The 27,994-nt window shown below is 41.0% G+C and overlaps 1 protein-coding gene across 1 annotated transcript; it reads right to left on the reverse strand.

Moving 5' to 3' along the window:
• Positions 1-621: 621 nt before the first annotated feature.
• Positions 622-12,851, reverse strand: LOC139719056 (glycine dehydrogenase (decarboxylating), mitochondrial-like). The gene is made up of 15 exons (XM_071630500.1): positions 12,253-12,851; positions 9,801-9,879; positions 9,264-9,399; positions 8,843-9,007; positions 8,453-8,530; positions 6,800-6,947; positions 6,360-6,556; positions 5,968-6,064; positions 5,280-5,609; positions 4,876-5,106; positions 3,874-4,481; positions 3,325-3,575; positions 2,890-3,090; positions 2,432-2,577; positions 622-2,107 (listed from the first exon to the last, which is right to left on the reverse strand). The coding sequence occupies exons 1-15, from the start codon at positions 12,544-12,546 to the stop codon at positions 1,961-1,963; spliced, it is 3,108 nt and encodes a 1,035-aa protein (XP_071486601.1). The 5' UTR covers positions 12,547-12,851; the 3' UTR covers positions 622-1,960.
• Between the last annotated feature and the right edge of the window lie 15,143 nt (positions 12,852-27,994).

The raw sequence follows: 27,994 nt of genomic DNA on the forward strand, positions 1-27,994 counted from the left end.
GTTTAAAACGTTAAGTGTCTAGAAACGGGCCTAGGTTTCCGATCCCGCTCTCTCAAAATCTCTCTAGAGATTTGGGAATTGTGCGTTGTTACTAACCCGCGCAAGATTTATGCATGAACTAAAACATTATTGTTGCTCATGTCAGTAGGCATGTTTTGGCGGCAAAAGGAGTAAGATATGGGTAGCGATCCGCATCGTGATCCAAATCTTACTCTGTACAGGGGAAATTAATTTTCATTTATAAGTCGACAAAATGTCGACTTACGCGTAAGTCGACATTCGCGTAAGTCGACGTGTTTTGCTCAGTCCCGATTATGTCGACTTATGCGAGGTTGACTGTAGTTAAGTGTGATCTTTCCTCAATGTAGCACCACCACTCACATTCTCGAGTCATTTTACTCACTTCTCTTGTTTAAATATTTGACCCACATTGTGGATTGTACTGCAAAACCTTAACACTCCCTCAAATATAGAACACTGCAGCAAAATGTTCTTAGGATTCATTTTTTTTTTATTAAACTTCGTACTTTACAAAGCAAGACAAGAAAGTCTTGAATCCAATTATGTACATAAATATCTTTTTGGCATGTATATTACAAGTTTATCAAATTTACATATGTATATTTACCTTTACATTTATATTACACAGATGAACAAATTCACAAATAACTTTCATGACACAGAACTTAAAAAAGAAAAAAAAAACTATTTGAGCACACAACACCTTTAACAAAGCTGATTAACTACACATAAATATGGAAATAAATAGAATAATAACCAGCTTGTTACCACAAGATTACTCTCTATAAAACAACTTTAACAAAATCACTTCCACACCCAATATCGCTCAAAATACATAACTTGTATAAAAATATAAAAATAATCTCCCGTTTTTTTTGCTTCATAATTGTTAAGTCTGTTGCCAAAACACAACAAATAAAAAAAAACTGCAGTTGAATACATTGGAACTTATAATCCATTTAAAATACTCCAAACAAAAAAAGACAAAATACTTCTGTTGTTGATGCTGCAATGGCTAGCAAATATCCTACAACACCTTTAACCTTAGTCTGTTACAGTTCAATATAGATGGTAAACAAATTACCAAAAGTAACATTGCTCTTTTAAAACAAGAGAAATACATGAAGTTTGAACTGTTCAAGAAATTCACAACTGGAATGATAAAATTAATCTCACAAACAGCATACCACGCCTCACGCATTGTCTGTTAACATTCTGACACACATCGTGGCAATTCAGAAATTGCCATTGTACATGCCAATTTCTTATTTTTTGTTTGCTTGAAATCACACAATCCATGACAGCATAAAATACAAAACACTCACAGAAACACAAGTTTACAATGAAGCCACAGTCATGAATAGAAGTGGTATCAACTGTGGCTTTACCAAAATGAAAAACTGAAGTAGTTTCACTGAAGTTACCATCGCTTGCAGATACAACTCATGCAGAAAAAAAAAAGTCACAAAGTAATTAGAGTTTGATATCATTTGGCAACCACAGTAGAAATTCACATTATACGAAGTATCAATTTTTGTCAACTAACATTGCACTGAAATAAACAAAAAAAAAAAGGGAAAAAAGTGTTATGATTTCGCTTCATGGTGAGAGTGATGATTGTACGAAACAGTTTTTCGTCAACTACAGCATGCTTTTGCTTTCTGTCCTAGCATTTTACCCAATTACTGTAAATCTGGCATCTCTCCAGCATAGAATTACTCTGAGAACTGATCTCTGGGGTCACTTGGCAATCCTGGTTGGCAGAAAACAGCTTGTCCTTTCAAAAAATTATTCTGTCCAATGTGAGGATTCCCACAATCTTCCAAGAGTCATTTCGCAAAAAGTTCACTCTGCACCACATCTTCCAGCTACAACCTCAGAGAATACTGTTGCATATTTTGAAAGTCCTCCAAAGAAAGAAGTCACCAAGGCACGATTCTCACGCCTGCTGGTAGAGAGGTTCAGCATCAGAGTCGGACGAGTAGGCCTCAACTGGTGGACAGCTGCACTTGAGATTTTGGTCGCCGTACACATCGTTGACTCTTCCTACTGTGGGCCAGAATTTGGTCTCTGGCCGGACAAAGGGCTGCAGACAGAGAAAACAAGAGACAATCTTGTGAGTGCAATCTTGTGTGATTCAGCGGAGGATGGCAGGCTTTTCATCGTAATTTCACTCTCACTAATCTCTGCAATTTTAGCATATGAATTGAACATAGTCATTCACTTTATCACCACAGAAATTTATGGTGGAATTTCCACTGTTCATGATTTTTGTTTGTGGGCAATGCTTTGGAATAACTTAGGAGGTCAATTGGAGATGCATAACAATATGAACAGGGCAAATTAGATCAACAGTTTATGTTTCCTCCACTCCCCATCTTCTTTTTTTTTCTTCCTTGAAAAAACTCACCAGTGCAAAGGCTGCCTGTTCCCGTGAGTAGGCACGGTCCCACTTTGAGGACATGACAACAGCTGCGGTGTGAGGGGCGTGCTTGATGGGGCTATCCTTGGCCTCGATGCGACCATCTTGGATGTCCTGAATCTCGTCACGGATGACTGCAGGGAATTGAGAGAGAAGACCATCAATTAGGATGTATTCTTCCACAGCTAGATGCAGGGCCACGAATATCAAAGCATTCTTTGTATTCATTCTAAATTTTGCTCTACAATATTACTGGCCTCATTAAGTACCAACAGCTGAGGAAAATTTGTAAGCTCATAGCATACTGCCTGATTATATACAGTGTCACTAGGTCGTTCAGAATTTTGCAGGAAATGGATTTAGTTTAGTTCTTTATTCCATGAAGATTAGGTGCAACTTGCTTTCCTAATTGCAGAGTCAACAGATTTTTGGCATACAGTACTTACAAAGCAGGGCATCACAGTATCTGTCCAGCTCAGCTTTGTCCTCGCTCTCCGTTGGTTCAACCATCAGCGTGTTTGTGACCGGCCACGACACCGTGGGAGCGTGGAAGCCAAAGTCTTGCAGCCGCTTGGAGATGTCCATCGCTTCGATACCGTCGCTCTTGAAGACCCGTGTGTCCAGGATGAACTCGTGGGCCACAAAGCCTGTTCAAAGAGGTCAAAAAGTGGAATGAGTAAGTTGCAGCAAACTAGGTTTTGACAGTCCCGATTTACACGACTTCACAATGAACTAAATCCAGTACATCTTTACAATGAGATTCATACATGCAGCAACTGTATTTACAAAAGTTATTTGAGTTACTTTATTAAGCTAGACCAACAAAGAAAGAACAGGAGGGGTATCAGATGCACACATAAATGCAGACAATGGATTCTTACCGTGTGTTCCCCGGTAGAGGATGGGGTAGGCATTCTCCAGTCTCTTCATCATGTAGTTGGCATTCAGGATGGCCACTTCAGATGCCTTTCGCAGACCGCTTGCACCCATCATCTTGATGTATGCGTAGGAGATGGGTAGGATGGAGCTAGATCCCCATGGCGCAGCGCTGACGGATCCAAAGGCCTGCTGGGTGGCTCCGGGCATGTCCACAATGGAGTGAGACGGGAGGAAGGGGGCAAGGTGCGCCTTACTGGAATGAGAAATGAAGAAGAAACAGATCATTATATTTGAATTCTTCTATCAGATAGGGCAAATGCTGTGCAAGAAATATTCAATTGTGAAGGACATAACTGTTATGTGATTAAAATTTTGAATATTTCCTCCTTAAGCCAAAAAAACAAACTTAACATAAATGAACTTGCTGGCACACATTGAAGTAGCAGTGGGCTGATGTCCCTTGTCTTCAAATCATTGCTAACCACCCCCCCCCAAAAAAAAAAATCAAAGAATAATAAGAAGAGAAGATGAAATTCATTATTACAACTTACACTCCAATGGGTCCCATGCCGGGTCCACCACCACCGTGTGGGATGCAGAATGTCTTGTGTAGGTTGAGATGGGATACATCTGAGCCGTAGTCGCCAGGCCGGCAGAGGCCCACCTGGGCATTCAGGTTGGCACCATCGAGGTACACCTGGCCACCGTATTCGTGAATCATGTCGCAGAGCTCGCTGATGCCCTCCTCAAAGATGCCGTTGGTGGACGGGTAGGTGACCATGATGGCAGCAAGGTTGTCACGATGCTTGTCAGCCTGGTTCTTGAGGTCGAGCAGATCGATGCTGCCGGCATTGTTCACCTTGACTGGCTTGACATCCATGCCAGCCATGTGCGCACTAGCAGGATTGGTGCCATGTGCAGAGGTCGGAATCAGGCAAATCTTCCGATGACCTTGGTCCCTGCTCTGCTGGTAGGCCCGGATGGCCATCAGGCCTGCATACTCGCCCTGGGCACCACTGTTGGGCTGGAAGGAGAACTTGTCATAGCCAGTGATCTCACAGAGGTCTCTCTCAAGGTGCTCAAACATCTCCTGGTACCCTTTGGCCTGGTCAATGGGGGCGAAGGGGTGGAGGGAGCTGAACTCCGGCCAAGTGACGGGCTGAAAAATGAATGTTTGCGAGACATGGTCAGCATCAATTTTTTTCTTACACTAAAAAAAGAACTCACTTGAATTAAAAGAGATCAATGTCTATACCCAACTAGCTCTTCAATCACAAGCTATGTTTGAGATTACAGATGAAGAGGTGGAGTTTCAAATGAAGCTATACCACTAATAAGAAGCCAAGCTGGTAGAGGGGTTAACATATGACCAGTTTGCCTCAACATGCTGATCTACATTTCAATTGACAATCAACCTAACTTTTGGGCATCAGCAATTTGCTTGTACAAAATGAAAAACACGGAACATGTTGTGGCCAATCATCATATATTGTATGTAACCCACTCAAAGAAAAGGATGAAGATTTATAGTCCCAGTCAACATGAATACTCACGATGAGCTCTGAAGTACTGTTGAGTTTCATGGTGCAAGAGCCAAGTGGAATCATAGAGTGAACCAGAGAGAGATCCTTGTTCTCTAGCTCCTTCATGTAGCGGACGATAGAGGTCTCCGACTGGTAGGTGTTGAATACCGGATGTGAGAGGATCTCTGATCGCCTTGAAAATTGCCCGTCAATCACACCGGTGGAGGGTGGTTCCTGAGCAATCTCTTTGGCAACATCAGCCTACATTGGAAGAAGCATAGAGACAAATCCATCAGCATCTTTGATCATCAGTCACTTACTGGGCAGGAACACTTATGACGAGTATATACATGTACAAGCAGGATAAAATTCCTCTTTGCATTGAAAGACTCTTCCAGAAGCAGGACAGCCTATTAATCAGAGAATCAACTTACTGCAGTCTGGCTGCTTCCCATGACCCAGAGGAGGTCGTTGAGGTCCTTCTCTTCCACAGTCTCGTCCAGAGCGATGCCGATGCATCCATCGTCAAAGACCCGGAAGTTGATCTCCTTCTCCGCCGCCCTCTGCAGGATGCCCACGCGCTGGCCATTGCACTGGACCTTAAGTGTGTCGAAGAACTGGTCCTGATTGACCAGCTCCAGTCCCCGGTTCTTGATCCCTTGAGCCAGGATGACCGTGGCCAGATGGATCCGCCTGGCAATATGACGCAGCCCCTTGGGTCCATGGTAGACTGCATACATGGCGGACATGTTAGCCAGCAAGGCCTACATGGAAAAACATCAACATAACAGCAGATTGTTGTCAAAATTGTTAGCAATGGTCAGATCTGCGATGCATTCAAGTGAATCCTTTTTGAAGAAAGGTCTTGATTATAAATATGTGTACGTGTCTACACCTTTCTGGGCATGAATCAAGCAAAAGTTACTGCAAACTTGCCAAAGCCATAAGGATTAGAAAGGGACAAAGCAGGCTACAGGAACTAAATGAGTGCCTAGCACTATGTAGCCCTGTACAAAAAATCTTGCTCCTAACCCCTCCCAAAACTGTAATCTCAACTATCTATATGTTGCTATTAATTAATTTTTGTTCCATCATGGACTGACATTGCCACAGAAGTCTTACCTGTGCAGTGCAAATATTGCTAGTGGCCTTCTCTCTCCTGATGTGCTGCTCACGAGTTTGAAGCGACAGCCGCAGTGCTGGGTTTCCAGCCGAGTCCCTGTGTTGCAGAAATTCACGAAAACAAGATTGCTTACAATCAATTCCCATTGTCCATTTTACACTTCGCAATCAAAGTAATCAACTTAAAACAATTACACTTGCTTCAACATAGTACAACAGGTCAGTCAGAAGAGGATAAAATTCAGAAGTGTATGCTATTATTGATACATAATGTAATGTCTCGTTTGCTGTTATAAAATCGGGACAACCAAAGTTATAGATGTGACGTCTCAATATCCCCTACTCCACCACAAAAACTTTATGCATAAAATGACAAAGGACATAGAACTTACTTTGTGACACCAACAATGCGCCCTGGCATGAGCCTCTTGAGGTGGTCTTTCACAGCGAAGAAGGCCGCATGGGGTCCACCATATCCTGGAGCTGTGCCAAAGCGCTGGCTGTTGCCAAGAGCGATGTCCACCCCAAATTCTCCCGGTGGGGTAAGGAGGACCAAGGCCATGAGATCAGTGGCACAAACTGTCAATGTCTGGATTGTGGATAACATAAACCATCACCTCTGTTAGCACAAATGAACATGAGGGACAACTACAGTTGTACTCCAAAATCTTTTAGAATCAATATGTTCACAACTCTGTTCTATTCATCTCACCAAGACTGACTAGTTTACTCAAAGAGCTATACCCTTAAAAGATTTTTTAACATATTTAAATGCATGCCCAAATATGATTTCTTCTCTTCTATTTCTTCGGAGGACAATCAGATTACACACCTTGTTGGCTTTGGCATTCCTCACAAGGGTGGTGTAGTCATTGATGGTGCCATCTGTGTTGGGGTACTGGAACAAGACACCGGCAACATCCTTCTTGCTGAAGTCCATCTTGGTGTATGGCAGGACTCTGACCTCAACCCCAATGGGCCTGCAGGAAAATATGAAAGATAAGAGGGAGGAAGGTTGAGTAACGGTGTCTGCAATGGGTGAATGCTTTCTGTTAGTGGGAGGAAAAACGTGACACTTCAGTGATGTGAATGGGGGGATGAGGAATTGAGTTGGGTTACATGTGTGCTTACATACATCACCTTGTCACAGTCATTACCTTTCTTTAAGACTTTTAAGGCCTTTAAACTTGCGGGTACAACGCCCCCTGGGTGGTGGCTGTCACCAGTCCCTTTTCAGGAGCCCATGATTGGATTGGTACACTTCCCCTCCTCCAGGATCCGAACTCGCTCTATCGCGCTCCATCCTTTAACCACTACTGCATGTACCTCCCCAGCTAGGTTGGAGTCTTGAGTCTCTGGTAGTGCGAAGCCGATGTCGGTGGTCAGGCCGAGTCTTCCGAGTCCCCACCCTACCATGCAGTCATCAGCAAGTGGCCATGGTAGTATTTATGGTGGTGGGCAAGGCAATCACAGTTGTCAAGTTCACCACTTTAAGAACAGGCCACCGCATTGTTCGGGACTTTGATGTTACAGGTTACTTTAATCTCATTGTGGCCAAAGGAATGGATTAAATTGGTGACAGAGCTTCATGGGGAAGTGTTCCACGGCAGGCAAACTCGGCGATCTCATGTGGAAGGCTCGTGAAATGCTGCAAAGGGACTGGAGTGCATACAGCATGCAGCGAGAAAAAGAAGAATTAGTCCTCAAGCTTGAGTTGGTTGGGTACACCAATGGGATGAGGGTTAAGATGGGCTCATAACAAAAAAAAAAAAAAAGGAAGGAAAAAAGAGAGGAATAGCATGTCAAGGAATGCTTCGAAGAAGTATCAATACTAGTATAACCCATAGATGATCCACCATGACACAAATTAAAACATGTACATAAAACTTAATGTCCAAAAGGTCCTGAAAAGGAGGATACATAGAGGGAAATTCATATTTATAAAGGAATAAATCCACTGACTGCAGCAGCCGTCATTAACTTTGCAATGAATCTGCCAGAGAAAAAACAATAAATGCTTTGACAGAGAGGCAAAAATATCTGATTAATAAATGCAAAGATCAGGTAATGAGAAGTAAAAACAAGGTGATGAATATGGACTGGAAGTTCAAAGAACAATTCATAACATCTTAATTGGTGCTTCTTTCCACAGCATGGTTGTTCACACAAAAGAATTGCAAGGAAAAAGTTTCCCCAAGACAAAATCCTGATGAATGAAATGTAACCCTTGGAAATGGGAAATATTTGGTCAGGTAGATAGGGTTATTGAAACCATGAACTCACTCGCTGGTCTTGAGTAGAAATTACAGCCCGCAAACCTTTAAATGCTCTTAGAATATCGTGTCATTATTACAGTGCAGATTCATAAATTAAACATGGTGAATGGCAAGTGCAAGTGCAATTCAAATTAATACACACAGTGCTCCCAAGAAAAATGGGTAATACAAGTACAGCAAGCACTATACACGGCACGAACAATACTCACTCTGCACGGGTTTGGACAAGCTTGATGGTGTGTGGGTGGCATTTCTCATCCACATAGAACACCTTCCTCTTGGTATGCCTACGAAACACACAGAAAAAAAAGAGAAAATCATTAGCAACTTGCTTCTCTCACAAAATCCATGTTGCATCACCTTTATCTCAGAAAATGCCAATAACTAAAGATTCCCTCTTCGAATGGAATAAAGTTTGCAGATACACGATGAATCATGAATGAATGAATCATGACTCAATGAATAAACATGTCTTCAGCATTTCCTAAAACAAGCAAAATTTTCAGTCTTCTAAGTGCCATAGACTATCACAAGGTCCATCCAAATTCAGATTCTCATTCAAAGCAAAAAAAAAAAAAAAAAAAATGTTGGAGACTCACCTAAAGCACATGCCCATGGCCTCGGCCGCTGCCGTGCCTTCGTCCAGTAAAGATGAGTTGGCAATGTCCAGACCAGTGAGGTCAGCCACCATGGTCTGGTAGTTGAGGAGGCTGGTCATGCGCCCCTGAGAGATTTCTGCTTGGTAGGGAGTGTACTGGGTCACCCTGTCAAAGAGAAGGGAATGGACAATAAGTTTATATCTACTTCCTGAAATTGTGTAGTCCACACCACTGAAACACATATTTTATAAGAATACAAACTTATTTCCTCTATTTCTAATCTTCCTCTTCCCCAATTACTGCACTCCACAGAACTCAAATTCTTAATTTCATTGTCACAAAATGCTACACATGCACAGAGTTTGAAACAAGACCAGAAGCAAACCCACCAAGAAATAGATATTTGAGGGATTGTACTCACCAGCCAGGGTTTTCTAGTATGTTGCGGACAATGACTGTGGGAATATGGCAGTTGTGGTAGCCCAGCCCAATGTAGCTCCTCCATACTTTGTTCATGGATGCCATGTCCTTCAACTTATCCAGCATCTCAGTTTCACCTGTGGGAATATCAGAGACAAAAATATCAAGGTAATGCATCATTCCCTTTTCAGTTACTGCAACATGAAAAGTGATATTCATGACTAAGAAAAGCATGGAAGATTTAGTATAAGGTCTCTCTCTTGCAATTTAATGTCTTTTCTCAACTTAATAAACAGACCTAACAGTGCTTTGTTTTTTTCAGTTGCCATATCAATTATTGCAGGGCAAATTGTTTCTATCCTTCTAATAATACAAATTTGAATTCATGTATATGGATCTCGTAAGTACACACCTATGCTATAGATACTGCATATATTTACAATATAAATTTAAATGTTGAGTTGAAATAACAGTTAATTTCTTTTTGAGAGTAGAGTCAAGTGCCTAATTTCACTCCTTAACAAGCCTCCATACTCACACTGAGCTGGATCAAGGTCCATTTCCTTGTTCAGTTTGATTTCTCTGGGAACAGTGCTGTCAATCATTTCGGCCATGCTCTGCAGGGGAGATAATTTAAGGACATTCACTAAAATATGAGAAACATGTCAACAAATAAGCAGCTTCGATTCTGTGACATGGCCATGTCTAGATCAGACATAAAACCCTATACTTGGATCAAATTAAGGAAACAATAATGGGAATCCAGGTCACTCTTTTTTTTTTTTTTTGGTCAATACTCAGAAAAATAGCTCTTAAATTCACGATGGCATAATTCTATTCCTTGATTTTTCATGCAACACTAGCACATACACACACAAGAGCCCCGACAAGCATTTGGAGGGAAAAACGGTTGAAATTGGAGGGAAACGAAGCCACTCATGCCCTCTTGCTCTAATCACCTAAAGCTTCTTAGCAAGGTCATTAATTCCAGCGTTTTACTGAGGTCCCTTTAACAGGAAGCTCCAGACCCAAAATGCATGTACTCCACCCAAATAACGCGCTCCTACCAGAGGTCATTGTGACGAAACAAAGGACAACAGCCCTGAATCGCCAGCCGCGAGAAACGTTCTGGCCAATCAGAGTGCGCGTTTGGTCACTCACTGCGAGAAGGACGTCGCGTCGTGTACGCGTGGGAAAATGGGCGCGTGAGGCAGAATGAAAACAATAACAAAGAGTGATCCTCACTCACCGAGGGCATGCTCAAAGGTCAGGCGGGGTAACCGTCGAAGTATGTCAGAGACGGCAACTTTTTGTTTTCACTTTTTCTTTTCTTTTACGGCATAAGGTCAAGCAATGCGCTGTAACAGAGAGGGAAGGGCGTGAATTGTCTGACCTCTTCGGGGATGACTTTGTCAGAGAAGACATACAAATTGCAACCATATCATAACTCCCACAAGAATATTGAATACAGGGCCTACGCAGCACAGGGCGAGGAACAATTAATACTACCGAAGTCTTTTCCGTGACAATCTGAGAAAAAATAACCATCTGCCACTTCATATCAAGCGAATGTTCATACCACTTATTAACAGTGTTAACTTTAGCTTTCCTCCGTGTGCGTGGCCTGGGCTCCTAATTACACGGGGTTTATCAAATCGGGCCTTGTATCGGAAGGTCGGCAAGCAAGCAAGAGATTCTACTCGGAAGTTGAGACTTGTTAGTGCATGTGTGTGTGAATCCCGATATTAGAATCATACGGAAATTTGACAGGCGATATCTTACATCATCTGAGGCCTATGTGCTTCGAGCACTGGGTAGCGAATGCCGTACATGTGTAGATCAACGTAAACAGTCGACCTCTCTCAGTCGCTAGCTAGTCGTTCCTGCTAACACGCACGGACAAGTGCAAGCGTGCGCACGAAGAAATCACACCAACTTTCAAAGTATGGCTGCTCAATATGGGGGAAAATATAACTGCACACCAGTATTTATACTTAAGTTTTTTGGTCGCGAATTTCAAGATTCGTATTCAGTATCAAGATAATGAAGATATCTCTCCATACGCTTCTTTCAACACTGGGAATCGGGACTGTGTTTGATCTAGTTAAATTATTGAAGTCCGAGCGAAAGCTACATACACTTTGTTGGGCCTAATAAAGCCGCGAGGAGGGTGTCCGATTGTGCGTGTTTATTAAAAAAAAAGAGTAAATTATCGATACACTGTACCAAGTAAATTTACTCGAAGTTCAATAGAGCACAGGTTAGCTTTTACTTGGCATCATTGTAAATATAAACGTCTCGTGTCAAACTTGAAAATTTTCCTCAGACAAATAAATGTGAATTTATCTAGACCCAGGCTGTAGGAACCTAGGTATATATTCCGGTATTCCAGATCGCGGACGACGAATTTCCTCTTTCGTAATAAACAAATCCAAATTTATTAACAACACACAGCCCAGTCGGGCTATATACCAAATTTATATGACATAGAGTACTTTTACCTTAGCTCCTTGATGATTAGTCTTCATAACTGAACTAGAAATGAACTAACAAAATTAAGAATATTCAACAATACAATCGTAATTGATGGCAAAGAAAGTTGTGGGGAACCTGAAACAAAATTGAATAACTAAATCACGATAAATGTAGCTCCAATACGAAACACAGGGACGGATCCAGGAATTCTTTATTTTTTTTTTTTGGGGGGGGGGGCGCAAACAATATTTCTGATACTTCCGGGTTTTATATCATTTTTTTCATTTCGTTTGTTTTAACAAAAGAAAGACCCCTCTGGATCTGCCACTGAAACTGAACCAGCGCAGAAACATTCGGTCGATACGCTGAGCTGCAAACAATATTTACTAAAGTAACACTAGCCACATTTCTACATTTTCAGGTACAATATATATATTACAGCATAAAAACAGAAAAAAATGACAGAAATGAGAACAGGAGAAAAAGCGTCAAATAATAAAATTTCTTCCACTTACATCAACCCCGACCACTTGTAGCATTTCTTGAATGTCTTCCTCCCGCGGTCCCAGATGCCTGTCAGCAAAGTTGTCGTGTTTGTGGTAGATTCTGTCCAAAATGCGGGTATTCTCCAGACAAGATGGTGTAGCGGTGTGCTGATTTCTGCACTGGTCCGTCATAATCACTGCTGAAGTTGCCGGGGCCTTGCCCAGCATGGCAACTGGGGCTTGTCGGGCTCCAATAGCTCCCTTGGCCCACTTCTGGCTGCTCCTGCGAGCGGCAATGGCAGGCAATCTCGCAATTCGCATCATTTTGGCGATGAGTTGATTTATCACTTTAAAAACCTTTCCGGTTCTAAAACTGATGACCAATGGTCTAAATGAAATCGCGGTGAAACGGCGCGCCTGGAGGAGGCGAAAGACAAATCACACACAAAGTATGAGAGTTCGACTTGAAGATGGAAAATCAGTCACTCAGTAATTTTTGGCTTTGAAAGCCGTTGCACTAGTGCTACCTATTCTCACGGAGGGCCAGCATGTCACCGGTTTTCTGCTTTTCTAAAGCTTCAGCGAGCATCCTCGATATTTATACCCTCCGCGGCTAGTAGCCGGTTGATGTTGCGATTTCGTTGCCATCGATCCCATGTGTATAGACGCATCCACGAGACTCAAGAATCTGCTTGGAACCGGTTCGAAGCGAGTTATTCAGAGACGTTTGTTGTAGTATGCAAATTATGTCAATGCTCCGCCTCAGCGTAGAGGGGCTCGTCTGTTGCGTCAGCCAATGGCGCGCGGCATTCCTGTCACACCCCCACGCTATGCATGAGTCAGCTTGTCATATGATTAGCGATCACATACTAGTACTTAGTACATGTACTGCAGTGCAAGATGCAAGATTCGCCCTGCCACTGCGCTACTCGAGTTCGGAGCAGAATCTCACCAGCTCGCGCTCTCTCATTGTTCCTGCCAAGGAGCTAGCTCCTTGTTCCTGCGTAGTCAAAATTTTGGCCCTGCCAGAAAAATGTTGGAGCAAGTCCAGTAATTTAACAACTACCTGTATCGATTTTCTGTTGTCTTGCGGTATGCTAAAAGAAAAGTTACCTTCCTAATGGTCATTGAATCTTCTCTCTGTAACAGAAATTTGCCGTCCAAAATGATCCGTATACATATCGGGAAACTGATGTCTATTACAGAATTGGTTACCGCCAAACTTGATACAGGGATGTCCCCGTGATAATATTGGAGTGTATGATATCATTGTTAATCTAGTCATTGATACTTTCCCATGCTGTTACAGGAATCATTCACACGATCTAATTCTATCAATCAGCAATTAAAACTGACACTTGCCAATAAGTTGTAGACATATTCAACAACCGTACGTTCGCTTCATGAACAGCCACGGGGCTCCATGGTTAAGTATACATTCCGATCCATTTCGGGTTCCCCCGGGCTCCCCATTTCCCCGCAGCTGTAATTCGAATTCGTTAAATCTGTCAGAAAAAGCGATTAATATCAAATAAATAATTTACTCATTTATGCGATACTAGTAGGGGCCTACACATAGTTTTCGATATAGCCCATGTTACTTGGCGCAGAATTAAGGTTTGTGTATACCACTTTATTTGACCACTACAAGTTATTTGACCACTATAAGTGCACTATTTACTAATTTCTAAAAGATAAAATGCTTCGCATTGCTCTTAGGATTGCAAGGAACTATTCTAAAAATGGTAAATGAATTAATAGTGCTGCATCTCAGCTGTGTGCCACCTAATGAGTCTAATTGATATCCAAGGCTTAAAAGAATTTCACGTTTTATATTTCATATCATTATAGGCCTATGGTTATATTCACTGTGTTTGGGGAAAAATCCACTTTTGATGCCATCATAACACGAGGTGTGATTTGTGAAAATCTTGATAATCATTTATGATCATGTCATAGACTCTAATGAGCAATTTATATAGGGTTTCTCTTCAGCATATGTTTTGAATGTTCGAACAAAAATAACCTAGCATAATTTTCGTGAATCTTAACAATTTCCGGGATTTATCGTGTTCATTCGCTGACACAAGTCATTTCAACATCGAAGCCATCCAACATCATGTCAAGAGTTGAGATCAGCGAACTTCAGCTAAGCCGAGAGTAAGTTCGCGCGGGAACCGGTTTCAGGCGGTTCCCAAACCATGGTCGTCCGCATTGCCTAGTCTGTCATTGCAGACTGGAAACTAACTAGCACCACGTCGACGAAGGACACATCGGAAATATGCATATAACAGTAGAGAGGTATGCAACAATAAGTAATGGATATACTGTAACATAAGCACGAGAGTAATTAGAGGATGTTAATATTGTACAAATCACTGCAAACCCTTATAAGACGATCAATGTTGTGTCTATCAATAAATCCTCTTCACACGATATCCAATTTTCGACAACGGTAGGCAGTGTGCTGTGAAAATATCCGCCTCTTTGTCGGCTGAGCAATGTAAATTTCCAAGAGCATAATTAGTACGTTTCTTGAAATAATAATCATAAGTTGTCAGTTTAAAATAGCAATCAGCTCAGAGAGGATGTCAGTCTGATTGGGTGTGTGTACATGCCTATTGTACATGAGGGGATCATTGTTGTGGTATGTGAAGGTATACTAGTACACGACAGTCGTTTTCCTGTAACATATGGGTTAGCAGTCTGCTTTCATCTTTTAAAATGAAAATCCGACACCCATGAATTCTTCATAGCACAATTGTATTGAATCTATCATGACGCAATAATAATGTACCCCTATTGTAGTATAATGTGACACAAGCAGAATAACGATCATAGCGTATTGATAGTCTCAGAAACTAAACACTGATCGATGGGCTCGCCCTCGAGAACCGGATGGTTGGAAGACCATGACATCGGCAGTCACGATTTTCGTGCGAGATAATCATATTTCACCACCATTAGTACATTATCCAAACTAACGTGAATATGGGGAGAGGGAGAGAGAGAGGGAGAGGGAGCGCGCTGGGGAAGCAACCTGCCTGTCGCGATAGCTGACCCATTTATTTCTGAACCCTATCAGCCAGCGTAGATTACTAGTTACGGCTCGCGATCCAAGTTCAAGCTCGCGGACTGTTTGTAGCTTACTGTTGACACAGTGAAGCATTGGTGCGTTTATTAATAGCACTTTTTATATACTCTCTTTTCTCTCACCTCGTTACGAAGCTCTGAAATGTGAAACTACAACGTATTTGTTTGTTTGTTTGTTTTTCATTAATCTTATATGCATCTATAATAATTGGTATATGAAGAGTTTGTTCGCAAAAAACCATTTTTGAAGATTTTGAAGTACGGTCTCTGTCATAAAGTACAAAATAATACCTTTTAAAGGATATATTGGTCACTACATAGGAACATTTTTGAAGTTATGGTCAAAAGAAGCCAATTATTTTCTTATTATTCTCTTTATTTTTTCTAGACCTTTAGTCGCAAATATCTCCATTTAGCAAATATGGACTTATCGGTTTTTGCGAACAAACTCTTCATATACACATTTAGGAATATGATTTTAAAGTGATCAACGCATCTATGAATTCTTACATAGAATCATGCACCGGATGCTGAAATATCACATTACATGGATAAAACTGTGGAATTTCCCACTTATAGGTGAATATGTGCAGGGGATCAACTTCCTGATATGTTTGACAATAGATACATTGATATTTCAAGCAGCCGAAGCCATCAGGATGTGCAGGGATGATAATTGAATGAAGGTTCAAAAATGTTCTATCTTTAGCATTCTTAAGCCCCAAATGCCATTAGAAATAGAATCGTTGCAAATATTTCTTTTTTTTAATTATATGTTTTATTTCAAAATCACATAAAATCACAATATTTACAAATAATCATCAATCAGCAAAAACGAGGAAAAAAAAAGAAGAAGGAAAAAAGTGAAAAGAGCAACTGACTTTGAGTTTCACTCATTGTACAAATCTAAATGGTGCGACGAACATATAAAAAATGTCCCTTTCGCTGCAATGTTTTGTTTATGCATAATAATTATATTGACTGATGATTTCAGATAAGGACCCCCCCCCCAAAAAAAAAAAAAAAATGCGAAGGAAACAGGACATTGCTGTGATGGCAGAGAATATTATTTTTGTTTACAACCCCCAAATCTGCGAAACGCAAGAGAGATACCAAAGCAAGCCCATTGCGGCGAAGCTCGGATCACCGCCTTTTGAATAAGCATGAGGTTGCGAAACGAATCGCTCTGCCTTGGTCATGAATAAACATGAGGTTACGTGTCCCCATGTCCTTTTTGTTATGACGGGTCCTCGTGATCCATTATGTCAATAAGATTGGCTCTCCGCCAACGCACAGACACGCTCCCCTTATTGTAGTCTACACGCACCCCAAGATCTTTGTTGATAAAGGACGGTGCATGCCCCATAGCCCACCGGAAACCAAATAGTGAAGGATCGATACTTTCACCTCGTACGTGAATCCCGTTCAACCTCTGTACGTTCAGGGAGGTGGAAAGGTACGTTTAAAAATGGTTGTAACACGGGCCTTGGTTTGTGGAAGCTGTGTAAAAGCAGGGAGGTGGGGACGTAAAAGGGTTGACCTTTATTTCAATGAAGAGAATGAGCTGTATCATGACAAGAGAGAAAAAGATACATTGAGACAAGCAAATACAATGTCATACAATGGAGCTACTCTCATGTTGTAAAAAGAAATAACAAAATGATTCATGAACGATATCTGAAGTAGTGAGAGAGAGAGAGATAGAAGAAACCACTGGATTCTACAAGTGTAAATACTGGATACACAGTAATGTAAACAGTAATAACAAGCGCTGAAGGTAGAAATAGTGTATATTTCTAGTAGAATAGGCGGGGTAAGGTGGGGCATATGACCATCAAACAGGTAGAAATTAGAGGTATTATGCTCTTTACTTCTCCTATGCCTGTGTGACTGGTGAATGCTACTATAGTATAAATGCCATCATGCATCACTAAATCACTTGTATGTTGATTTCAGAACTTGTGAAGATATTGACCTTAAGCAAGAAAATAATGAAAACATGGAAACACACCTCTCAGCGCGTATACATACGCGCGCACACACACACACATACAATATTCATACAGTGTATGTGTATATTTTTCACTTTGTATTTTGTATATGCAACATATAATTCTAGACATGACACGACCAATTAATGGAGATGATCTCATATGTTTGCCTAAAATACAGACCAACGGGATTTAATAAAATATCGACTTTACCTTACACCATTTCTACACGTTTTTGAAAGAAAAAAAAAATTGGTGTTTACATTGAACTTGAAGAAATTGCATAAGAGTGTCTAGTGGCGAGACTATCCTTTGGTTCAATGCCAAGTCGACACACGCACTCTCTTCGGTATATTTTCGGCAGCCGGTGTACAGTAAAGGGAGAGTGCATTCGAGATGACGTCACAAACGAATTTCTCGCGATCGCCTTCCGTCATAACACTGGCGTGTCCGTACGGCGGATGACGACATCGCAGCGTCTTGTGACTTGCATTCGTAGAAAATGCCAGATACATAAATCACGTGAGCTACAATCGTTTTGTGTTGTTGTATAATGACAATGTGCGTGTCGTTATACATAATCCAAACAAATATAGTGCGGCGATGTTTACAATATTATGGTTTCATGAAAACATATTCACGGGCACGACTGTGGAACGATTGGTCATTATGCGAAAAATGCTTTTTCGGGTTTTTTTTTCTACATCCTGTTAGAATATGGTTTGTATTTGACTTGATATAGGAAAACAGAATATCTGAAATAGATGATAGAAAAGAAAAGGAAACAACTAACATTTTATAGAGCGATCGTGCAATCGGGAAAAAAAAAAGCATATCCGAAAAATGCTGGAACGTGTAAATCCCTAAATTCTTCAGCACGGCATCTCGTATAATGTGGATGCAACCAACAAGTAGTACTATCTAAATCGCTAATTACGGTTGGAAGGTTTTTATTTCAGTGGACATCGGAAAGGCTGACCGCTCTGAAAATTCATCATTTATGTATCTATCCTTTCTGTCTATCACTGTATATACCGTATGGATGGATTTATTACATGTGGTAGGATTTATTATGCCATGTATGTATATCTTTTATTGATAGTGGTCTTATTCAAACGCTGATAACGTACTCATGGGCGTCACCAGGGGGGGTGCGTTGGGTGCGAACGCACCCCCCTTCAGCCCGTAATAAAAAAATAAAAATAAATAAAAATCAGTCTGCGAGCGACCTCAACGCCGGACGCTAAATAATTATTCTTTTTTATATTTTTTTTTTCAATTTTGCACCAGGGACAACACATTCGTGGGTAAAAACAGTTCGCACCCCTGGCTCTGGCAGCACTGATTTTATACATATAGTATTCTATACAGTGTTTACTATTCATCGACCGTACTGTACATCCGTACGGTACGGAGCACGCACACGTTTGCATGTACGTGTGCTACTTACAAGTATGTAGGGTCTACGTACGTTACTTCTGACCAATCCATATTGCCAGCCCAAGTGCGAGCCATTAAAAAAAAATAAAAAAAAATGGAGGGGCAAGTATATCATTTTGCCCACCCCCTCGATGATTTCAGAGACGAGAAGATTTCCTTCTTACCTTTTTTTTGACAGAAAAAAAAAGTTGGTCCCATGAAAATATTGGAGGAGCAAGCATAATTATCATATTTTTGCCCCCCATAATTAATAATTGATAAATGAGAAGATTTTCTTGCTTTTGATAGAAAGAAAATGTTGCCCCCATAAAAATAATGGAAGGCAAGCGCACCATACGCCCCACCCCACATAATCATAATTCCCGCGATGAAAAGAAATTCTTTGCTTTTTTTTTTGTTAGAAATCTGTCCAATTATTTCACCCAAAAGCAGTGGCGTAACTACGGAGGGGGGGGGGGGGGGGCGCACAGGGGGGGGGGTGCCTCCCCCCCCCCCCTCATCCGCTAGTTAAAAAAAAAGACTTACCAAATATGGTAATTCAAGGGTTAGTAAACTGCTTTTGAAATCGACATGAAAGGGTGATCAAGATATTTTTCTATGATTTCTTTTAACCAAGAGGTATATAGTGTGAAATATTGCTCAAAAAGCCCGGAGCCGACAAAAGGTTGTGATTCAGCGTGATTCCTGGTTGGCATTCTGCATATAAGTAGGATGTGCGCAGTGTACTCAGAACATGCGAACGGCAAAAAGAGTCGGTGCAATGTTGCGCAATGTGATGTAGAATGTACACCTTTGTACCTTATATACGCTTCGTTATATCAAAGCTAGATATTTGATTTTGCAGTGTTGCTTTACATACTAGTCTATATAAAAATGTCTTGCTTTGCCGATTAAAAGACTTGAAATGGGCTAATTCCTAACTTTTCCATGATTATAAGACACACACACAAGCAAACACGCACAATTAGGGGATGCTCTTAAGTGCAGATTTTGGACATCCTTCCCCCGCTTGGTCACTTCGACGCCACCTCGCTGGTCATATCTCCCCCAATCATGAACATAAACCGACACCCTTGACTACCAGTGGCGGATCCAGGGGGGCGGGGCGCACCGGGCGTCCCCCCCCCCCCCTTTATTTCCAAAGCGAAAAAGTATCGCTACAAACGGCAGTTTTTGGACTGTAAAATGTCAAAATTTTCAAGCTCGCTCGCTCCGCTCGCTCGCATTTAGTCATAACGCCATTCTCCTAGTGTTGCTGCCAGTAATTGCCAGCAGTTGCGCCTGGTGCGCCCCGCCCCATTATTTTCAAAGCGAACAAATATAGCTACAAACGGCAGTTTGGGGACTGTAAAGTGTCAGAATTTTCAAGCTCGCTCTCTTCGCTCGCTCGCATTTAATCGTTATGCCATTCACCTGGGGCCCGTTGCATAAAACTTACCGTTGAATTTCAATGGTAACTACCGTCAAAATTAGGCGTCACAGCCAATCAGCATCAAGGATTATAAAATTTTCCGCTAATTTCAAGACTTACCGCTAGAAAGGAGCGGTAAGTCCAGCGGTAAGGGTTTTATGCAACAGGGCCCTGATGTTGCTGCCAGTAATTGCCAGCAGTTGTGCCCGGTGCGCCCCCCCCCCCCCGTCTTAATTTCTAAAGCGAAAAAATATGGCTACAAACGGCAGTTTTGGACTGTAAAATATATAATTTTCAAGCTCGCTCGCTCCGCTCGCTCGCATGTAATCATTATGCCATTCTCCTGATATTGCTGCCAGTTATTGCAAGCAGTTGCGCCCGGTGCCCCCCTTAAATTCCAAAGCGAATAAAAAAATATAGCTACAAACGGCATTTTTTAACTGTATAATGTCAAAATTTTCAAGCTCGCTCGCTCCACTCCCTCGCATTTAATTGTTATGCAGTTTTCCTGATGTTGCTTCCAGTAATTTGTCATTTCACACCGTCATTCCATAATCCATTTATAGGGGGACAACTCCCTCCAACAACCTCCCCCCTTGCTCGCTCCGCTTGCTCGGGCTCGGTCGCGTTCATCACATCAGTGTAAGAATTAATACTAAAAGTTTATTTATATGATACCATTTATAGGCAAATTGTTCTATAACAATTTACTTACAAAATATACTGATACCTTAAACAAGTGTGACTGTTTCCAGTCGATAAAACACGCAAAAAACCTGCATCAAATTGCACCTCTATACAACATCAAAATGCAAAAAGTGCTCACTCCCTCCCACATCCTCCCCCTCGCTCACTCCGCTCGCTCTTGTTTGGCCGCGTTCATGACATTCAGTGTAAATATTAAAACAGGAAGTTTATTTGGATGACACTATTTTATAGGGCCTAGGCAAATTGTTCAATAATAATCTACATCAAAATATATTTCTACCTTAAACAAGTGGGACTGTTTCAAGTCGATAAAACAAGCAAAAACATGCATCAAATTGCACCAATTACAGCATCAAAATGCAAGTTCAGTTCTAACCGTGGAAGGGGGGTTGGCCCCCTCCCACACCCTCCCCCCTCGCTCGCTCCGCTTGCTCGGGCTCGGTCGCGTTCATGACATCAGTGTAAAAATCAATACAAGAAGTTTATTGAAATGATATAATTTATAGGCACATTGCTCAACAACAATGTCCATCAAAATGTACTGCTACCTTAAACAAGTGGGACTGTTTCAAGTCGATAAAAACACGCAAAAAACCTGCATCAAATTGCACCATTTACAATATCAAAATGCAAAAAGTTCTCACCGTGGGAGGAGGGGGTATCAACAGGCACTTCCACACCCCCCCCCCCTTGCTCGCTCCCTCGCATACTAACAACCCCCCCCCCCCCCCCCCCCCCCCCCCAAGATGAAATCCTAGCTACGCCGGTGTCCTTTCCCCGCTTGGTTTCCCTCAAAAAACACTAAAAGTCTGGGGATTGAGAGCTTCCTATTTTCCAAATGTCTGTCCAAAAAATCGCGCTACATTTTATGTCAAAACGCACCCCCCTTAAAAAAAAGCTGGTGACGCCCCTGCGTACCGTTGGCTTTTGTCATCTTTGGTAGTTGATGAATGAATGACAAAGGGTGTACAAGGAGGCCAGATTTCTTAAAATACCATAGACCTTTCGACATGTTTATCTGTACAAACAGATGGATTTCTTTATCATTCCATGTGATGTTTGCACAGACAAATAAAGCTATCTATACGTATATGAAGAAAATATCAAAGCCACTATTTACCATTTGCAGCTGAAAAACAGCTTTATAAGTAGGGCTTGAAAATAGTTCTAAAATGTGAGTTAGGAATAGAAACAACAATGTAAAAAATGTTATCAGTACAATCAAAATTAAGTATTGTTGAATATACAAAACGTGAACAATAGTTTTATTGAAATCGTTTCTAGAATAAACCGTCTACAGTCATGGTTTAGTTTAGAAAATTAGCGATATCTCCTTATATTTGTGGCTTGCAAATTCTTTATGGCAGGATGTTTTGTGATACAAATAATTATGCATCAAAATCAAACATTTTTTTCATCACCACTCCCAATGGTAGCCCTATTTATGGTGACATTATTAAATGTCGAAAGATCATCGAAAAATCTGACCTATACTGCGACACCCGTTATCACCATTTATCACACACACAGCACACACACACACACACACACACACACACACACACACACACACACACACACACACACACACACACACACACACACACAAACACACAAACACATGCATACACGCATCTGTTTATACTCTGTACAAAGATAATACTCAGGGAATGATTATATACATGATCGTTACTTTATTTCTTTATTTTGTTTAAATGCACAATGCAAGTACGTACAATGCACCAGAAGGTGGACTGTACTTCACAACAAGAAGGGGAGGGGCTACTATATAACTTTTAACATAGGTGGAATCGCATTGTATGGATAGGAAAACAATCGCCAATGAAACGAGATACGCTCTGCTATTCTACTCTTGACAGAACATGGTCCAGTGAATCAAGGTTTTTACTGTGGCTTTGTTCTCTGATTGGATTAGCGCAGATGTCTAGCAGCTGATTGTCGATGAAAAGAGATTGCTATAATTGTGTCACTAAAGTCTAGTTTCGCCGACTGGGGTACTATTGCTGCACCCAAGATTGTCTCCAAACTTTATAATTAGCTCAAGTTTGCATGGATTACTGAACTGAAGAAAAAGCTTGCCGAGGCGTTAACCCTAACGACATGCCAGCGAGGAAGCTCACTGTAAGAAGTAAACGGAAAGGGGTTGACGAGCCAAAATAAAAGGGCATTATAATAGTATTATAAGAGGAGGAATTCAATCATGGTATCTATTCGCGCCATTTTGGAGGCAACGACTTATTCAAGCGAATTCAAGGGATTCCCTATTGTATGATGACATTCGGGGCTTCTTGACATGATCGAGACAAAACTAAACCCAGTCCAGGCTCGCCTTTTATCTCTCTGGTCCAGTGAATCAGGGGTACAGTGTTGCATAAGAGGCGAATCGCTGCCCTCTTATACGACGACATTGAACGAGAAGTCAGGAGAGTTCTCTCCAATTAAATTGTCCATTGATTTTGATTACCGCCAAGCTTTCTCTTTCGAAGAAGAATGCGTGCATGCAGTGGTCTTTGAAATTTACAATAATCTCTTATAGATCACTATGGTAAGCAATAATAAACCCAGCGTTTCGCTTGAAGGAATTCTTCTTCACTTATTGGTTGACGTGAGGATTCAGTTTTTAGCTTTTTTGCAAAATACTTAGAAACCACTGTATGAAATGTTAAAGGGCATACAATTCTAAGAGGAATTCAAAGTTTATTTGATGCAAATCGGTTTCGAAACGGCTGATATCCAAAAACAAAAGAAAACAAAGAGATCTTAATAAAAGGTGGGTCTCAACTTTTGTTAGGATTGCTTTCTTACATCTCAGCCATTTCAAAACCAATTTTCATCAAATAAACTCTGCATTCCTCTTTGAACTATATCCTCTTCTCTATTTCATTAGAAGTTTCTCATTATCTTGAAAAATCATCACCAGCAAGGTTGGAAACCTGAATCCCCATCTCAACCGAAACTGTACCATTCCCTAAGCATTTTCGTAACTTGCAAACTACGTTTCGAGACGATAAGGATCTCTTCTGTTCAAGCAGACATTTTGTTTGTGTTTTTCTCTTCTTCTTCTCCTCCTTCTCGAATGCCATAACGGAAGTAACATGCAATCATAATTGCAGGAGAAGTTGGCGCTCAGATTGAATGGAGTCCACGCAGGGGACGAGTGATTATCGATTTTTGTCTCGATAATTCCTGTGACCACGCCTACCACCGTCAGGTCAGACCACAGAGCTCTACACACTGTGTGTAGAGTTCTGTGGGTCAGACTAAAGAATTGATGCTAATTATAGCTTAACGTCATGTTATTGGACTATGTTCCGTCAGGTGTGTGATGGCGTCCATTCGTGTTTGCGCGCCTTTTTACACAGCAACACCCTGATAGCGTGACCAGCAGTATTTACACTATTTAAACATTTCGTGAGAGCTACAGGTCGTCATCACGGCAGTGTATACAATCAGCGCACCTCCCTGATACAATACATAGTTAACATATTTCCACTGGTCCACTTCTTTTTTTTTTTCATGGTGAGAATGTCTAATTGCCTCATTCATAAACTATGTTACTAATATTACTTTCTGCATACCTTTAGTACAATGCATGGTTGTCTCTGACAATTTGCAGCGTGTCTGAGACTTGGCCCAAGAAAGCAGCATCCAACGAATGTAAATTTGCTTCTAAAGGCCCTGTCACACCTCGCGGTCACACTGGCAAAAGATCAAGAAGTTTGGAGGGGGTGGGGAAAAATCCCTGCTTGATGTGGAAGGTTTTGTGAGAAGTTTCGACATGTTCGAGGGAAGTTTCGCGGGAAGTTTGCGGTCACACTGGCAAAACCTCGGGATCTTAAAGATCGCGATCTTAAAGGGATCGTAAAGTTTTGGTTGAGACCTAATTTCAGGTTTCTAACATTTTTTGGTGAGATAATGAGAAACCTCTCGTGAAATAAGAAAGAGCTTGTAATTCTATGAGGAATTCAACGTTTATTTGATGAAAATTGGTTTTGAAATGGCTGAGATATCAAAAAAAAAGAATGATTCTAATAAAGTGTGGGACCCACACTTTATTATGATTGCTTTGTTTTTCTTTGTTTTTGGATGTTTTAGTCATTCCAAACCCGATTTTCGTCAAATAAACTTTGAATTCCTCTTAAAATGGTATGCTCTGTACTATATCATACGTGGTTTTTCTTGGTATCTCACAAAAAGTTAAAATCCCAATTCTCATCTCCACCGATACTGTACCATTCCTTTAAACTTCTCGATATTTTTGCCAGTCCGATCGCGCTTATAAAAAAGGAGAATTTTGGAGTATGTTTCTACTTAGGACCAGGGAGGTGAGACAACTCCCTGCTAGTACTAAGTGCCAACACAATGAATTATGATACAGAAAGAACAGGGACTCAAACAGGCGCGGTCAGACTGGCAAAATATCGCGAAGTTCGAGAACTCGAAGTTTTGCCAGTGTGACCGTAAACTTCCTACGAAACTTCCAGCGAAACTTCTCACCAAACTTCTCACTCGCAAAAAACCCTCGCAACCCCGCCAAACTTTTCAATCTTTTGCCGGCCAGTCTGGTCTGACCGATTTTCGGTTGAACAATGGGAAGACAAGCAGACAACAAAGAGAAACGGTGCAGTTGTTTTGGCTTGATAAAGTCCACAGGGCTGGATTGGATGAAAGCTCAACCATAATATTGCTAAAGGTTAGAAACCGTGTATAACCTCCTCTATGAATATCATGTGTAATGATCCACAGAGACACTTAAAAGCGCTGACTGCTGGCTAGATTTCTGAGGACGTCATTCTGATCTTCATAGTCCTGACTGCGTTAATGAGTCTTTCTTCCTTTTTTCGCCATGCTTGGAATGTAACATATTTTTGACAAAACTTATCACAGACAGCATGAATGTATATTGTACTTCTGACCCTCCTAACGGTCATCAAACTTTGGCATGAAGCAGCACGAAAATAATACCCTTACCGCCCTGCCACAAATCCCATTTGAATCCCTGTTCACACAGTTCATTCATCTGCATTTTCTAACTACTGCAATTAGCATTACTTAACAAAAATATCCAAATAGATTATAGCGATTAAGTTACAGATCATGTTGCCATTTGATCGCATTTCGCTTAGAGGGATATTTCACATTTTAATGGGATTCCTAACACTGAAAATGTAGTATTTCTATTGACAGATGCGGAGAATAACTGAAGGTTTCATGTAGTAATATCATTCAATTTCTTCCAAAATTCTTCCAAAAATATACATAAATATACCCTCTGACTGTCTGAACAGGGATGTGACTTCCCACCTCCCTGCGCTTACTGAAAATTTGCAATGTGCAGCAAATTAAGTCTTCGTCTGATGTTTTAGTTTATGTTCTTGTTCTTTCAATCGAAATTTCCCTTCATTTTTTTTACCAATGTCATAGTAGGAGAGAAGAGTTATATTAAATAGACAGCGCTTCTAATTCTTTGTAAAGAACTTTCGATCTCCCCTCTCCGCAAGTAAACTGGTCCACGGGGTTTGGAGCACGGGAAGTGAGTCAAGGAGCGAAGCCTTCCTGGGCCTCTGTCATCAGACGCTGAATCGACCAATCAGAGCTCTTCTCCTTGCCCTGACCCCCACACACCCGCGACACACCTCTTCTTGTAGCCATCAGGGGAACACTGGTCCATCGGTTTCTTTGGGTGCTGCTGACCTATGAAAAGCATTCTATTCAAATGCGCCCATTGTTATGTTGTGCAACCCACTTGTTTGCCGAAATGTATCCAATCCGTTTCGAAGAAGAGAAGAATAGGGGATGGTTGTCAGATGGTTGATACCCGATAGCCTCGGATGTATAGGAACTGTACAGACTTGTAGGTTATAATATTTTCACCCATTTGCGATCTGCAATAAAAAATAATAAGATAACTGCTCTCGTTTGCTGCAAATCAGATACGAATACGATGATATTATCAACACATGAATAAAACAGTCTCAAAGTAAGTGTCAAAACCTCGTCTTCAAGTAGTGGGATCGAGTTATATTTGGTTATAAGTGTGCATTGGGATGTTGAGTGAAGAACTCGCAGGTCAGTAAGCCAGTTTACTGAAATATTCAAAATGTATGTAGGCCTATGTTTTCAACACACAGGCTTATCCTGAATACCAGAAAGTTTGCCCGAGGCATACCTGAGACTTACCAGGCATAGCGACTATCAGTGCATGCAAAGTTCTTGTATGAGGTTTTTAGAAGAAAAACGTGTATACATTTGAAAACACAAGTAACTTTACTACTGTACTTCATGCAGGATGAGGGGTATGGATGGGCAAAAGACTTTTTTTGTTCTTTCTTTTTCGTGAGCTGGCTCTCAACTCGTCGCCTGCGCATTATCTTTGGTTGCATAACCATTACCCATTACCACCTTGGAAGGTACGTTATATGCAAATATCCTTCCCCCCCCCCCCCCCCTCCAATAGGCTCCATGGACTTTATGCGGTGCTCAGCGCGGAATTTTGTCTAGCGTTTAATCAGAAGTCCCTGGCAAAAAAAAAAAAAAAAAAAATGACATGAGCTTTTGGATTTGAATAAACCTTTCATACATAACACACCCGTCAGCGATACATCTACCGCAGATCTATCACATGTTTCACATTCAAACACATATATGTACTTTTATCGGCGTCATCCAGTCTCCCTTCAGCGATGTAATCAAGTTTCTTTTGCTTTCACAATATGTTTTAAGACGACATGTTTAACAATAGGACAATGAAGGGGTTACATTATGATCAATAAAAGGCATTTTGTTAATGTATATATTACGTATGTATGTATGTATGTATGTATTTATTTATTTATCTATTTATTCATTTATCCATTTATCTATCAATCTGTTTATCCATCTATCTGTTTATCTATCTATCTATCTTACTTTCTATCTATCTATCTATCTATCTATCTATCTATTTTCATTTTTTATTTTTTGGTAAACGAGTAAATATTGCAGAGGAAAACCTTTTAGTTCTTTCCCGCAAAAAAAAAAAATATAACCCACTTGTGAAACGATATAGGCCTACTAATGCTTTTAACAAACGCAACTCAGATTTTTGTTTGTTTGTTTGTTTGTTTGT

This window comes from Diadema antillarum, unplaced genomic scaffold (assembly GCF_040938485.1).
Source record: "Diadema antillarum isolate AM-2024a unplaced genomic scaffold, OU_Dant_1.0 scf00000103, whole genome shotgun sequence".
NCBI lineage: Eukaryota > Metazoa > Echinodermata > Echinoidea > Diadematoida > Diadematidae > Diadema > Diadema antillarum.

Bases quoted from the DNA above. Each gene is read 5' to 3' on its own strand.
- LOC139719056 (XM_071630500.1), bottom strand. From the start codon at position 12,546: ATGATGCGAATTGCGAGATTGCCTGCCATTGCCGCTCGCAGGAGCAGC. The intron at 9,400-9,800 runs GTGAGTATGGAG...ATATTCCCACAG, and splicing joins GGACCTTGATCCAGCTCAGT to GTGAAACTGAGATGCTGGAT. The intron at 3,091-3,324 runs GTAAGAATCCAT...CTCTTTGAACAG, and splicing joins CCTCTACCGGGGAACACACG to GCTTTGTGGCCCACGAGTTC.